The sequence below is a fragment of the Alternaria dauci genome, chromosome 3 (genome assembly GCF_042100115.1).
Source record: "Alternaria dauci strain A2016 chromosome 3, whole genome shotgun sequence".
In the NCBI taxonomy this organism is placed as follows: domain Eukaryota; kingdom Fungi; phylum Ascomycota; class Dothideomycetes; order Pleosporales; family Pleosporaceae; genus Alternaria; species Alternaria dauci.
The window spans coordinates 2,514,005-2,527,249 of record NC_091274.1 but is presented as its reverse complement, the minus strand read 5'-3'; the positions used below and the strand labels follow the sequence as shown (position 1 = coordinate 2,527,249).

General features: G+C 52.8%; 3 protein-coding genes across 3 annotated transcripts; 1 reads left to right on the top strand and 2 right to left on the bottom strand.

Annotated features, from left to right (window-relative positions):
• Window positions 1–69: 69 nt before the first annotated feature.
• ACET3X_004473 (uncharacterized protein) lies at window positions 70–2,472 on the bottom strand. Its single transcript, XM_069450681.1, has one exon. It carries the CDS (start codon window positions 2,203–2,205, stop codon window positions 1,075–1,077), a length of 1,131 nt encoding a protein of 376 aa, XP_069308451.1. The 5' UTR covers window positions 2,206–2,472; the 3' UTR covers window positions 70–1,074.
• A 6,296-nt stretch (window positions 2,473–8,768) lies between these two features.
• ACET3X_004472 (uncharacterized protein) lies at window positions 8,769–10,449 on the top strand (the record flags this gene model as incomplete). Its single annotated transcript, XM_069450680.1, has 3 exons — window positions 8,769–9,074; window positions 9,122–9,484; window positions 9,541–10,449. The coding sequence occupies 3 exons, from the start codon at window positions 8,769–8,771 to the stop codon at window positions 10,447–10,449; spliced, it is 1,578 nt and encodes a 525-aa protein (XP_069308450.1).
• Window positions 10,450–10,608: 159 nt separating this feature from the next.
• On the bottom strand, window positions 10,609–12,156 carry ACET3X_004471 (uncharacterized protein; the record flags this gene model as incomplete). The annotated part of the gene is made up of 1 exon (XM_069450679.1): window positions 10,609–12,156. One exon carries the CDS (start codon window positions 12,154–12,156, stop codon window positions 10,609–10,611), a length of 1,548 nt encoding a protein of 515 aa, XP_069308449.1.
• Between the last annotated feature and the right edge of the window lie 1,089 nt (window positions 12,157–13,245).

Here is a 13,245-nt window from a genome sequence, read left to right as displayed (position 1 = left end):
CACCATTACACCTACAATCCCCTCACATCACATCACCGCCACAATGCACCCTGGTGAAGAAAATTCTTTTGTTGGATTCAAAGTTTCGTTTTTTATTAAGTTTAGAAGGCTAAAGAAGCTTGCTTCTATCCAGCATCCGATTCAACTGCACCCAGATCTACTGGGGAGTGCTTCTTTCAAGATTAGCTTGAAGTGTAGGAGATGAACCTACAGTCTCTGTGCTGCCGGTATTCCAAAGTCGACCAAGGTCCGCAAATGTGCAAAGGTACATTGGAAAGTGTTTGCTCCGCAAGCAGAGGACCACCTCCCAAAAGCCAGAGACGCCACGGGCGTACTCGTGTCTTGACCCCGCCCACTCGCTTCCCTTGTGTCGACCCAGTCCTCCTTCGCAGCAGAGACGAGCTATCACAGCGGCATCGCAGATGCATGTATAACTTTTGTCGCCGCCTCTCAGCATGTCCAGCTAGCATTCAATGCCAGGCTGAGTAGGCAATTTCGTGAACGTGAATCGCGTCAGATCGTCAGAGTCATGGCATGCCACAGGCTCAACGAAGAGATAGCGCATCCGTCCAGGAGTGAAAACGACATTAAAACAGAAAAATCGCAAAAACCAAATCCGAGTGTTCCTGACATCGTGAGCCGTGAGGCTGTGTTTATCCGTCTTCCGTTGAAATGCCCGACATGCAAACCTCCCAGAGATGCTGTATTCAAGTAATGAAAAGACCTGGTCCGGCCGTTGTGGTGACAAAAAAAGAGAGAAATCGCTCGCTAAAACCAAAGAGACAAGAACAGGTATCCAAGGGAAAAAAAAAGACATGTACGAGAAAGAGAGGAGAAAGGACGCTCGCTAAAAAGAATCAATGACAAAACGCCGTCCCATGCCGGTTGGGTAGTGATGTTTGCACATCATGTCGTAAATATCGCATTCGTCTCGTGTCGGGGGGGGGCGTCGCAAGGTTGGTGCGCTAACAACCTGCGCGGTAAAGGGAAGAGCAAGGGGACTGGCCAGGTCCACGCTTCCCAACATCGACAGAGAACACGGGTGCATGCACCACAGTCGACTTGTCATCCACCTTATGTGAATGCTGCGTACTGTGGTGCGAATCCCGTGTCCCATCCGAAGCCGCCGAATCCTCCGTGCACGGCGCTTGACCCGCACTGCTGGGCTAGCACGCTCGGCAGAGGAAGGGCTGGAATCGGTGCCGACGCTGGGGGTGGGCTGTAGTACGAACTTGACGTGTATGGGCTCGTGCTGGGCGCGTATGGGCTAGTGCTCTGGGCGTACGGGCTGGTGCTTTGCGCATACGGGCTAGTCGAGTTGTATGGCTGGCTGTACGAAGGTGTCGGTGACGGGAGCTGGATAGCCTCGAAGCCCATGGTGCCCATGGTGCTCCAGAACGTTTGTCCGGTTTCGCCACAGGTAGCAATGGTCGGGCTGGGCGTAGAAGGAACCACTCTCCACTGGTCGACGGGCGCTGAGTGCGACTGGTACTGCTGTGTTGGCACCCACCAGTTGGCTGAGCCGGGCGAGCTGGGCAGAAGCGGTGCTGGGCGGACAACGTCGACGATCCTGGGAGGAGGAGGAAGAAGCGGGAGGAACAGGCCCATGATGGCGCTCTTGACGTCCTCACCTCGTCCCTCGAGTAGCTCTCCCGCACCATCCTCCTCGAGTCCTTCCAGAGCCTTGACACCAGTTCGGAATACGTAGCGGTTGACAGCCTGGACAAATCCATCCTGGAGCTTCTTCAGCTGTTGCTCCTTCTCGGCCCACTCCCAGGTACTGGCAGATACGTCGACCGAGTAAATGTCCTTGTGGTACTCGATAAGCGCTTCGATGGTCTCTGGTGTAAGCTTGAATGCAACCTCGTGTTGTGAAACCATGTCGACGTGTACGACGTAGGCCTCAATATGGATGAGCTGGTAGTTGAAGAGGGCTTCTACTAGCGGGTTGGAGTCCTTGCGCAGTTCCGAATCCGGCGCCTTTGGTACCATGATGGAGCACAGCGACCACATAGCGTTGGGTCCTGAAAGGGTTTCTGTGAGACACCTCGTGTGTTGCTGGACGCTGTTCAACGGACGCTTGACCCGGTTCACTCTCTTGAGCGTTTGTGTTAACCACGGCTCGACCTTGGAGGCTAGTACGACGTTGACGTTTGACCTGGGCGCAAAGGCCGCAGCCGAGGCGGGTAGTAACGAAATGGGCATTGTGTGTTTCGTGGTATGTGCGAGACGTTGCGATATTAGATGGGACGGTTTATCAAAGATTCAAAGAAAAGAACAAAAGAGAGGTTATAAGAAAAAATGTCTCTGGCGGATATGATTTTTTCGAGAGGCGCCTTGGGATTGAGGAGGAGAGACAGGGAAGGGCGGGCGAATGAGGTGGAGGGAAGGCGAGGTGGGAGGTGGAGGGTAGAGAAGGGTACTAGTGGTGGTGGGTGCCATCTCTTAAGAGCTTACAAGCGACGATCATGGGTCGGCGTTGGCCACACAGCTCGGCAAGGATTTCATGCACACTGCCCCGTTTAGCTGCACTGCGCGCATCTAGCTTGTTTAAACGTGCATATGGCGAGAGTCTGCAGCTGCAGGTCTAGTCGGATCTAAGCTGACCGACGGGCACGGCGACCGCGTTGCGCACGCGTTGGTAGGCGGATCTCGCAGTGGGCGAAGATTGCGATGCTCTCATGGCTGCCAGAGTTGTGCGAACGACTACTCTGGCATGCAACCACGGAGATGACAACGAAAGAGGCGTCCGATCAGCCTCTTTCGTGGAAATAGCAAAATGTAATCCGCAACTATGACCGAATGGTGCCGTGCACCAGGGCAGCTGAAGACGGCGCTCACGGTTCAGCATGCATGTGAGGCTGCAGAAACTTGATCGCGAGGCCGCAGCAGCAGGTGGATCTCCGCCGTACGCAAGCGTTGCAGCGTCCTGCTGCTGGAAGCCTGCAACTGCGCGTACAGTTGGGCCTCGAGGATCCGGTGTTGCGACATCACACGGATTCCAGAAGCCTTCCTTGCGTGTCCAGATGCAGGAAACACCGCAGCGGCTTTACTGCCCTTTCGGGAGTGTGTGCGGTTAAAAAGGAGGACGGGCTCTCAACACTTGTCAAGGGGTGTCTCTGAGCAGGACTTTCAAGGTGGGTGTAATCGGAGTAGTCGTCCAGGTCTTGGTGCATCTACAGGTTGACGTTGCTTGAGCCTAAAAATGGGCTGCAAACAGTCAGCCCAATCAGCCGGCATACAACCCTGCTCCCATCCCTGCTGTACCGAAAAACCCACGGTCATGTGAGCCGCAGACGGCCCAGAAGTTTATCATGCCAGAGTTCCATTGTCGAGTAGCTTCGGCGCCTGCTGAAGCATGATGCCATCTTCTACAACTCCTGTTTGCGCAAACATGCTCGCATGACGATGTTGCTGAGAATGCGACGAGCATACCCAAGTGGCGTCGAAGCATTTTGCGCCACTCTCGCTCTTAGCCGAAGCGCACGTGGACAAGCGCGTTGCGGCTGTGCTGGCAGTGACGATGCCTGGCAGATCACTCCGGCGCTGCCGATGTCACCTCTGCTGTAACAATACAATCGGGCCTCATGGTACCCGTGATACCCACAGTGACCTGGCAATATCTCGCTCCGGCCGATGCGGCCTTTGTCCAGGGGAAAACGGTCGCTTCTCCCCAAAAAGAAGACTGCATCGGAGGTGACGTTTCCGTTTCAACCCTCATCGCTGGCCGGGCCCACGATTGCGCGATTGGAGAGGAGTATCCTCAAGTGAAGCAAAGCGAGAGCATTACGCAAAGTGCCCATCCATCCCAGCACCATCCAGTAGCCGTCCGGTAGTCTCCCGTCTGGTTGGACTTATCGATAGCATCCCACATTGCCATGTTTCAGAAGCTGCAAAGGCGACCCCGAGACCTGCAGCTGGGAATAAGAACTGCGCCTCATAGCAAACGAATACGCGGGGCAACGTACATGCGCCGCGGCCGTGGCGGCCTGCCCCACGTTCAGCATGATGCTTTTGCTTGTACTGGCATCGATTTCATGATCCAAAAGGATCGTGCATGTTGAGCATGATGCCATGTCGTAAGGATGCTCGGTGTTTCTCTTGTATTTTCAGCTCGACAGGGGGGGCTGCGATGGGTCAGGTGCCCCACTTAAGCCGACCTCAAGCGGGTGTATCCCTCGGACCCTCTCCTACGCCTCAACCCTTTCCCAGGCGTATCCTCGCGCAACTTTCGTTCTTCAACTTTCGCCATGTCTTACTCTTGATGGAGCGTCGTCATGGAGTATGACTGGGCATGCACGTAATTCATCCGGGCTGTTTCAGAATATGCCGGCGAAGCCACGGCCGGATGCACCCACCCTGCATCGCGACGTGGATCTAGAGATGACTCACCCACCGCCAGCGAGCCTCGAGCCTACTTACCAGCGCACCTGCGAGCGCGGCAGTTGCTCTTACCTCAAGCGCTGCAGATTTTTCCTTGCTGCGATTTTGACTACGCAGTGTCTTCATCCCAGCCAATACTACAGGGTCTCACTTTTCACTTCTGGTGAAGTCATGGTAGGCAGTGCTGCAGGCGGATCACAAGCCATCGCAACCACTGATTGATCATCTTCTCGGACGAGCAGCTACATCTATATACTCTGGATACACATGGTGGTTCCTGCTTACCCAACTGCCCTCGAAAACTTGTGGCTTATGCTCCCCGCCTCGAACACTGGAGTCGAACATCGCAGTTCCCTGTCATCGAAACAGTTTTGGCCGTGCCTAGCTCGCTGCCGCTATCAAGGCGTCCTCATTGGTGTAAGCGCTAGATTTGCGAGGTACACCCTGAAAGCACCAGGTCCCTGCTTCCGGCCATCGTTCTACATTCGCTTCGAGACAGATCTTGTTGAGAAACAACGGGACCAGGGTCCTCACGGTGCGGTTGGTGTATCCCGTGTACTAAGGGTCAGAACTTTCCTCCATCTAAACCATCTCTGGGTGTGATGCGGGCGGGGTGAATCTTGAGATATGGTACGCGCCCCCATCATCCTTGACAAGTTGACGGGGAGCTCGGGCTACCGTAGCTCTGGATCCACCACACCATCTTCTCGCCCGCGAAATCAGAACCTGCAGATTGCAGAAATATGCACACTTGAGAACATCATCATCGGGGACATCGGATTGTCCTCCTAGCGGAATGCCTGTCCTGTCGTCCCCAACCTCATCGGCTAAACAGCGATCACTTTTGAGACTAAATGGGTTGCATCCACTCATGATCCCTAGATGAACGGTAGTCATCGCTCGTCAGGCTACGTTCCTGGAACGTGAATTACCTTTTCGAGTGGACCGCATGCACGGCATAACTGTTGAGCTTTGTCGGCGCTTCGCCATACTGCTCGCTGTTTCGGCTAGACTTGCATGCTAGGATAACAGTATCGCTCCTATTGTGTACACTATGGCATCTAGGCCCTCTTAGGCAGCCGCTGACGTACCCACTGAAGCCTCATATTCCTCTCGCCCGGGTACCGTCAGCCGTCGTCGTTGTGCACTACCGCGGAGAGTATGTACGGTGCTCCGATGTATGACAAGTTATGCATGTTAGACAGTGATGAGCCGTGGTGTATTTCACCGAACAATCAAAGCTGACCAGTGTGTAGATGACAATGGTCAAGCAAACTGTCGGCAAGACGATAGCGTACTAGAGTCTTGATACCATAGTCGCGCGGAGTTACTGCAACAGTCCTTTCACCTTCGTTTCTTTCGCGTGATTCATAGCTTGACAAACCCCAGGCAACAGCATCACTATTTTCGCTGTTCGACTTGTGCCGAATCGACAGCTAATCTTGCCCAGGGCTTCTGCCAGCAAGGCTCCTCCAATCCACTTTCAATACAGTGACGCCGAAAGCCTTTCTGTAACCATTATGCCCACGTGGGGTTGCAAATCTCCCCAAGGTACAACATGAGGCGGAATACGTTGCTTCTTCTCCTGTATCAGCTCTTCTTAGATCCAGACACATTGCATTGTTGCCAGATTGGCCCGGGCTCTAAACTTTTGTCACGACTGCAAGTCACCTGGCAGTGCTTCGGACCGGTCGTTGGAAGAAGGGACGAACGAGGCCGTTTTCATCAGGCCATTTACAGAATCGACACGAGACCTAGAACGACTGGGGGGTCTCCTGAGAGAAGGTCTGGAGCTAAAGTTGCTGACAGCAGATTTGCATCACCACAACTGCCCTCGACCATGTTATCTGGTGCTGGACAACCCACTTTTGTTTCGATGGTGCCATTTGGCGCCATAATGGTGAATACCACGAGCATTGCTTCCTGAACATGCCTGTAGTACACATTGTGGCTCTCTCGATCGTCTCCGCCTTCCCGTATTGGCTCGGACATATAGCTGTAGCTACGATAATCTTCTGGTAGCTCAACGTTCGGAAAGTCCGGTCAGAGTACACTCAGTGCTTGAGCAATTCCTTGAACCGGCTTTCCACGCTGTTAGCAAAGAATCGCTGCTAGACAGGACTGTAGATTGGATATAGTCTACTTATCACAGGTATTGTACTTGACCCGCAGGCTCGTCCGAGTTCATCCGGTCTAGGCCATATACCGTCTGACATGGCCGACGTGTTGTACTCCAACTGTGCCACTCACGCGTTACTTGGTGTTCCTACGCAGCTTCCATATTCTTCTTCATTTCTCGTATCCTTCAGTGGCAGCATGCGTATGCAGTACTCCATCTTGTCCCCCTGCTGACCCCCAGCGAATGAAATGGGGACGCTAAGGAACCTTCTCACTCCTGCCAGACCAAGCTGTGTCAATACACGTAACAGTGTCCCCGACTTTCATTTACAGTAATGCTGAGATATTAGGAAACGTCAAGTGCTGAGCCTGGTCTACCCGAGATGTACCCGTCGAGTTACACGGCTGGTGGCCTTTGACGATGGTGCCAATGTATGGAACAGCACAGTAGAGATGGCTTGTTCAAGGCTCTTGCAAAGATTAAATTTGTTGTGGTTAGCAGAACAATTTGAATGTTAATCGTCAATACGGCTACGTAGGATCAGGAATGTTTCGGAAATTTTGAAGCCTCGAGAGCGATGTTACCCAGATTCACCGAACACTCTGGCTTATTGTAAATTTCCAGATTTACGGTACACACACTGTGACATTGGAGATTATGAAGCTGCAAAAGCAACATGATATGTACGACGACGGCAGCGCGGCTTATCTCGGTGCTTTCCACCATTATACTACCGAAGAGATGTAGTATTTGGGCTTTAATTTAGGCAGTTCATTGGCCTTGATCGCTGTAGCCTTCAGGACTCTGTCGTGATGGGGATAGTCATTCCTGCTCCGATTTTTGTTCGCCCAAAGTGCTTCAGCGGCAACTAAGTTCTCGTCACTACTGCTTTTGACACAATGGTTTGTGTGCTCGTAAATGAAGTAGATTGGTGCCTAAGGATACGGAGCAGTGGCGTATGGACTGTGACTACCAAGGCATAGATTAAGTAATGACATGTCGTACAAGTCACGTCGCGAGCGTCGGTTGGTTTGATATGTATACATTTTGCGGATACATTGGATGCTTTTCATCTTGTTCGGCTCTAAATAAGCTAGGTATGGATGGCAAGCAAGTACCCACGTGAGTACTAACACTCAAGATTAGCTATACGGGGCCTTGACTTTCCCCTTATTCAGTAATCTCATCCTCCATGCCGGATGTCTCGGAACAGTGTCGCAGGTAATTGTAGACGCCGCTAGTTATGGTTTCCCCTGAACAATAAACTTTGCTATTATGCGTGGGGACCGATGCTTCCGCTCCATCACAAGACATGCTAATGTTTACTTATTCGTTGTCGTGAAAATGACCTCGGGATGCTGATGACGCGCAGATGTTCCTAGGGAGACACTCGCTGTAGGTGACATGGCAAGACTCATTGAATCGTAGGATGTCTCGGTCTTATTGAACAAACAAAGCGGGGCAGTCTAGAGTTCTTGAAAGACTGCTGAAGATGTCACGACAACTGCGGATACAAATATCGAGCCGAGGGCACATGATGCGCATGTCGCACGTGTCAGAGGGCTATCCGGTGGCTTCGGCGCTGATTCCACCGCGCAAGATATCGGCAGTTGCAGTTATGACATTTGAACACAACTGCCGATGCTCTCCAGGTCCACACAACGTCGCAATCGTCTTACACAAGCTTTAGCTGTTGAAGTAACGATGGCCGGCAGTTCCAGAATAGCACAGAGTACATTGGCGATGGTGCGCCATCTCGTACGAAAGGTGATGCAAGGGCGTCTGCGATGATTCCAGCACCGTGTCGTCTGGTACAGCAGGCGGAAGCTGGCCAGTAGCAGCCAGAGGGATAGATTGAGCGCATTGCGATAACCGAGTTCTGAGGCGAATTGGCAGCTTCTGACGATGGCTGTTCTCAGTGTTGGCGAGGTTTACCCCGCGAAAGCGCCCCGGAGCTACCGTCCCCATCCAAGCTGCTCCAGCCCAGTCATTAGACCCACCCTCATCTCATCACGCCTCAACTATCAACTGCCGACCAACACAATCTTGCACAAGCACCCAGACGCATTACCATGGCGATTCCGAGACGGCTGTATGACGGTGCGGGAAGGGGACGGCACAAGCCCGATTGCTGGCTCCCGCTTATATGAGCTTCCGCCCCCAAACAGCGTCAGACACAAATCTCGCAGCTGACTTTGCTTCAAATCTACTGTTACCTGGGTCTCGGATCGCGTCTCCCGCTACAGATTCGATCGGGTTACACAGCATGCTGACCAACGAGCTCCTTCCGCTGCTTGTGCGGTACTGGCCGCTTGTGCTGGCAACGACCGCCATTGCATATCTGCTCAACAACAAGTACTGGAAAGGACTGAACAAGTACCCAGGACATTGGGCAGCCGGATATACCAACTGGTGGCGGTTATGGGATGTATCAAAGAAGAATCATCACTGGACCAACATCAACTTGCATCGCAAGCATGGCGACATCGTCAGGCTAGGCCCCAACGTTCTGTCTTTTGCGGATCCAAAAGCCATCAAAGCCATCTATGGGCTTAACAAGGGCGTGCGCAAAGTACGTGCATGGAGAGGGGTCTGCTGGACGATGGCTAACTCTTCCAGTCTGACTTTTATCCTGTCCAAGGCGCCGTGGCCAAGGGAGCACCGCTCCTCTCTCTCTTCTCCACCACCGACGAAGACTTTCACGCAAAGTACCGCCGATGCGTCAACAACGCTTTCGCCATGAGCTCGCTCGTCAACTACGAGCCCCTCGTTAGCTCTACACTGACATACTGGCTCGACAAAACTGAGGATATGTTTGCAAAGACTGGACAAAGCTGCAACTTCAGTCAATGGTTGCAATTCTTTGCGTTTGACGTCATCGGCGAGTTGACATGGAGCAAGCGACTAGGTTTCGTCGAGGGAAACAAGGACGTGGACAACATCATCGGCTTCCTGGGCAAGTTCTTCGACTACGTTGCACCGGTAAGTCATTGCATGCATAAGCCACCATGGCTGTGTTCATACTTACATTTCTTCAGGTCGGTCAAATTCCCATCCTCGACCGTATTCTCTGGAAGAACCCCATCATCCTCTTTGCCCAGCGCATCGGTCTAGATAAGCGTGTCCACCCCGTCACCCTCTTCGCCCTAAACCGCTCCAGTGAGCGCGATAGCCAAGTCGAAAAGATCAAGCGCTTTGGTCTTTCCGACGACGAAAAGGCCAATCCTCGCGGTATCGACCTCCTCTCCAAGTTTGCCCAAGCAAGCCATGACCACGAGTTCATGGACGACAATCGCATCCTATCAACCTGCACGTCCATGGTCTTTGCCGGTTCGGAAACCACTGCCATCTCACTTTCAGCTGTCTTCTATTTCCTTGTCAAGCACCCACGTGTGTACCTAAAGGTCATGCAGGAGCTCGACACCGCTGTAGCAGACGGAACCATCGAGTCTCGCTCCGACAAGACTGTCTCATGGCCCGAAGCCCAGAAGCTTACCTACCTCGACGCTGTCGTCCAAGAATCCTTCCGACTTCACCCTGCACCTGGTCTTATCCTCGAACGCGTCGTGCCTAAACAGGGAATGCAGATCTGCGGTGAATTCATCCCGGGTGGCACCATTGTCGGCTGCAACGCCTGGGTCGTACATCGTAGACCAGAGATTTTTGGCGTAGACGTCGATACATTCCGGCCCGAGCGCTGGATTGAGGCTAGCCCGGAGAAGCTCAAGGAAATGAAGGGAACAATGTTGCAGTTCGGCGCTGGGGCTAGAACATGCATCGGAAAGAACATCAGCCTCTTGGAGATCTACAAGCTGGTGCCCAGCTTCCTGCGTAGATTCGAGATTGAGCTCGAAAACCCTGGTGCTGAGTGGAAGACACACAACGCGTGGTTTGTCACGCAAAAGAACTTCAACACAGTGTTTAGGCCAAGAAGGGGGTCGCCGTGAGTAGCACAAGTTATTGTTTTTGCAGCATTTTAGCGTATTGAGCATATATGTTTTGCGTCTACTAATCAAGTGTCATATTTGTCGAAGTGTAGCCTGAAGAGGTTCGGATGGTCAATACATGAGCTCTGCCCTCTAAAATTATATTCGAAGCCGTTGCGTCTACTCTGCCCGCTTCTTCTTCATGCCCACCTGACGCTTGCCCATTACATCTCTGCCTTCCTCTATACTCAACAAAGCTTCGCGCTTCTTCTCGGTTACAGGCTTGAGCGCATCTCGGACAACTCTGCCTTCAACACTAACACCTTCCTCCTCAAACTCCTCCATCTTCTTTCCGACGCGTGACTCAATCGCCAAGATAAGCTCTACATCTCTCTGTCCGACCAGTGTAATGCTCGTACCAACCCTCCCAGCACGCGCCGTACGACCGACACGATGAATGTAATCATCCGGATCACGGGGCACGTCGAAGTTGATGACGAGCGCCACCTCTGGAATATCCAAACCACGGGCCGCAACATCAGTAGCAACGAGTATCCTAGCAGCCTGCGCACGGAACCTAGCGAGGTTACCCACACGATCGTTTTGCTTGAGACCAGAGTGGAGTGCTGTGACGCGGTGGTCAAGGAGGCGCAGCATGTACTCTAGGAGCGTAGCCGTTTTGGTGCGATTGCAGAAAATGATGACGCTCTTCTTGCTATTCTCCGGTGTGTTCAACAGGACGTGGAGATAGCATTCCTTGTGCGTAACGGGCGTTTGGAGGTACTTTTGCTGCAGTCGTGGTGGGATCGCTAGATCCTCGGTATCGACCTCGGAAACGAAGATTGGAAGACGACCTGGAGCTCGGGGCTGGGATTTGAGTGCTAGGACTTCAGGTGTTACGGTTGCGGTGAACAGAAGGGTTTGCCGCGTTTCCTTGGGAGGTAGGGCGGACAGGCAGGTTTCGAGATCGGGCAGCATGGAGCCTTTGCCTGGAGCGAGTAGACGATCGGCTTCATCGAAGACGACAAAGCGCACGCGCCGGAGACCGCAGATCGTGTCCTCGCCCGAGGTGCGGATGTGCTCTGCTAGACGGCCTGGTGTTGCAATGACAACGTGGGGTCGTGAGGCCAGAGCGATGGCTTGGGAGCGCTGGTCTGAGCCTCCGGTAATGAGAATAGGTTTCATCGATTGTGGCGCTGAGATTGCTTTCACTTGCTCGTAGATCTGGATTGCGAGCTCGCGAGTGGGTGTGACAATAACGGCGAAGATGCCACTAGGATCTTCCGCCCATTTCTGCAGAATCGGCACCGAAAATGCTATCGTTTTACCTGTACCGGTCCTCGAACCACCGATACAGTCTTTCCCCTTGAGAATCTCAGGAATACAGGAGGCTTGGATGCCCGTTGGGCGCTTGATCTCCATGCTTGCGAGCGACTTGACGAGCCATGGCGCTACATTGAGCGACGCGAAATCCAGCTTCGAATCGGTCTTTGGTGTGGCTGCAACGGATCCGGACGATTTGGCGTCATTTACCGACGCGTTTTGCTGTTTAGTTTTGATGCGCGAGATTGATGGCCCTGCAACTGGCAGTGGTTTGACAGCTTCAGCTTCAGAAGCCGAGCTCACATCCTCGGTCGGCGACAATCTCCTTCTCTTCCTAGCTCCAGATTGCGCCTCGAGAATTTCCTGGTCGGATGCACCAGAATCGCTGTAATCGGAGGTCGCCATGACTGTGGTTGATGTTTCGCATTCACGTCGACGGCTCAAAGTTCGAGTTGTCTCCGAATTTTTGTGCAGGGATTAATCGCGCTAGTCTTATCGATACGGCCTCCGGAATCTCCTACTTTCGGACTCGCACAGAGGCAAAACTTCGCGATCCATATGGCCTGGATGTCTACAGCGCGGACGATCGCTTGTTGGAAGGAAGGCTATGATTTGATGCTTTGCAGGACCAGTTGCCGTTCTAGAGCCTATTTCCCCCGCCCATCTCTCCTATACCTACAACAACTCTCCCCACAAAGGCAGCTTTTGTCTAGCCCAGCCCAATACTTGTCGCCATAATCTAATGTAATCTCCTTTCCTGCGTCTATTCCCTTGCTGACCAATACTACCCTTTGTGTATCCAACCAGGTAAAAGTAGAAGATTGCGAGTTCGGCTTACAGCTATGGTTGATGAAGCGCGTGAAGTTTCCTGCTCTGCCTTGCCAGATCTGGTAGCTTGCCAAGGGCGTTGAACTATCCAACACGTCAAGGTGTCTGACTCCGTTTGTTATCAACCCAACGAGCTCGCCGACGGCTGTTCCACGATCGAACGACGTCAACGCAACGAGACCATTATTTCTACCGTCGGGAGTCCTAACAATCTGAACGGGTGGTGGCTTTCGCTTTACACAACCAAAAAGAGATGGAAAACAGAAACATGAGTTGTCCTGCGGGTCGTCGGATTGTGACTCATTGCACAAAGCGCAGATGTACGGCCCGCCCGGTCTGGTTATAGCATTCGGTTGCGGCGTCCAGCGTGGGTCTTCACATCCCCAGACCGATTCATCAATGATCGACTCGTCGATGTGTTCAAAAGAAAAGTATGGGTCGTGAAGGTATGTTTGGCGCAAGGGTACGGGATCCGATCCGTCCTCAAAAACAACCCAGTCGTGTGGGTGTCCAGGGTATTCAAGCGTTTGCGACTCACCCACGATTGACAACAACTGGCGCCAGTGGGGATGTAGGGTATCGGCTGCGACTTCAAGACGTTTTTGCAGGTTCCGCAATCGGCGCATCGCATCTTTATCAAAGCCTACTCGGTATTTGCAAAACCGG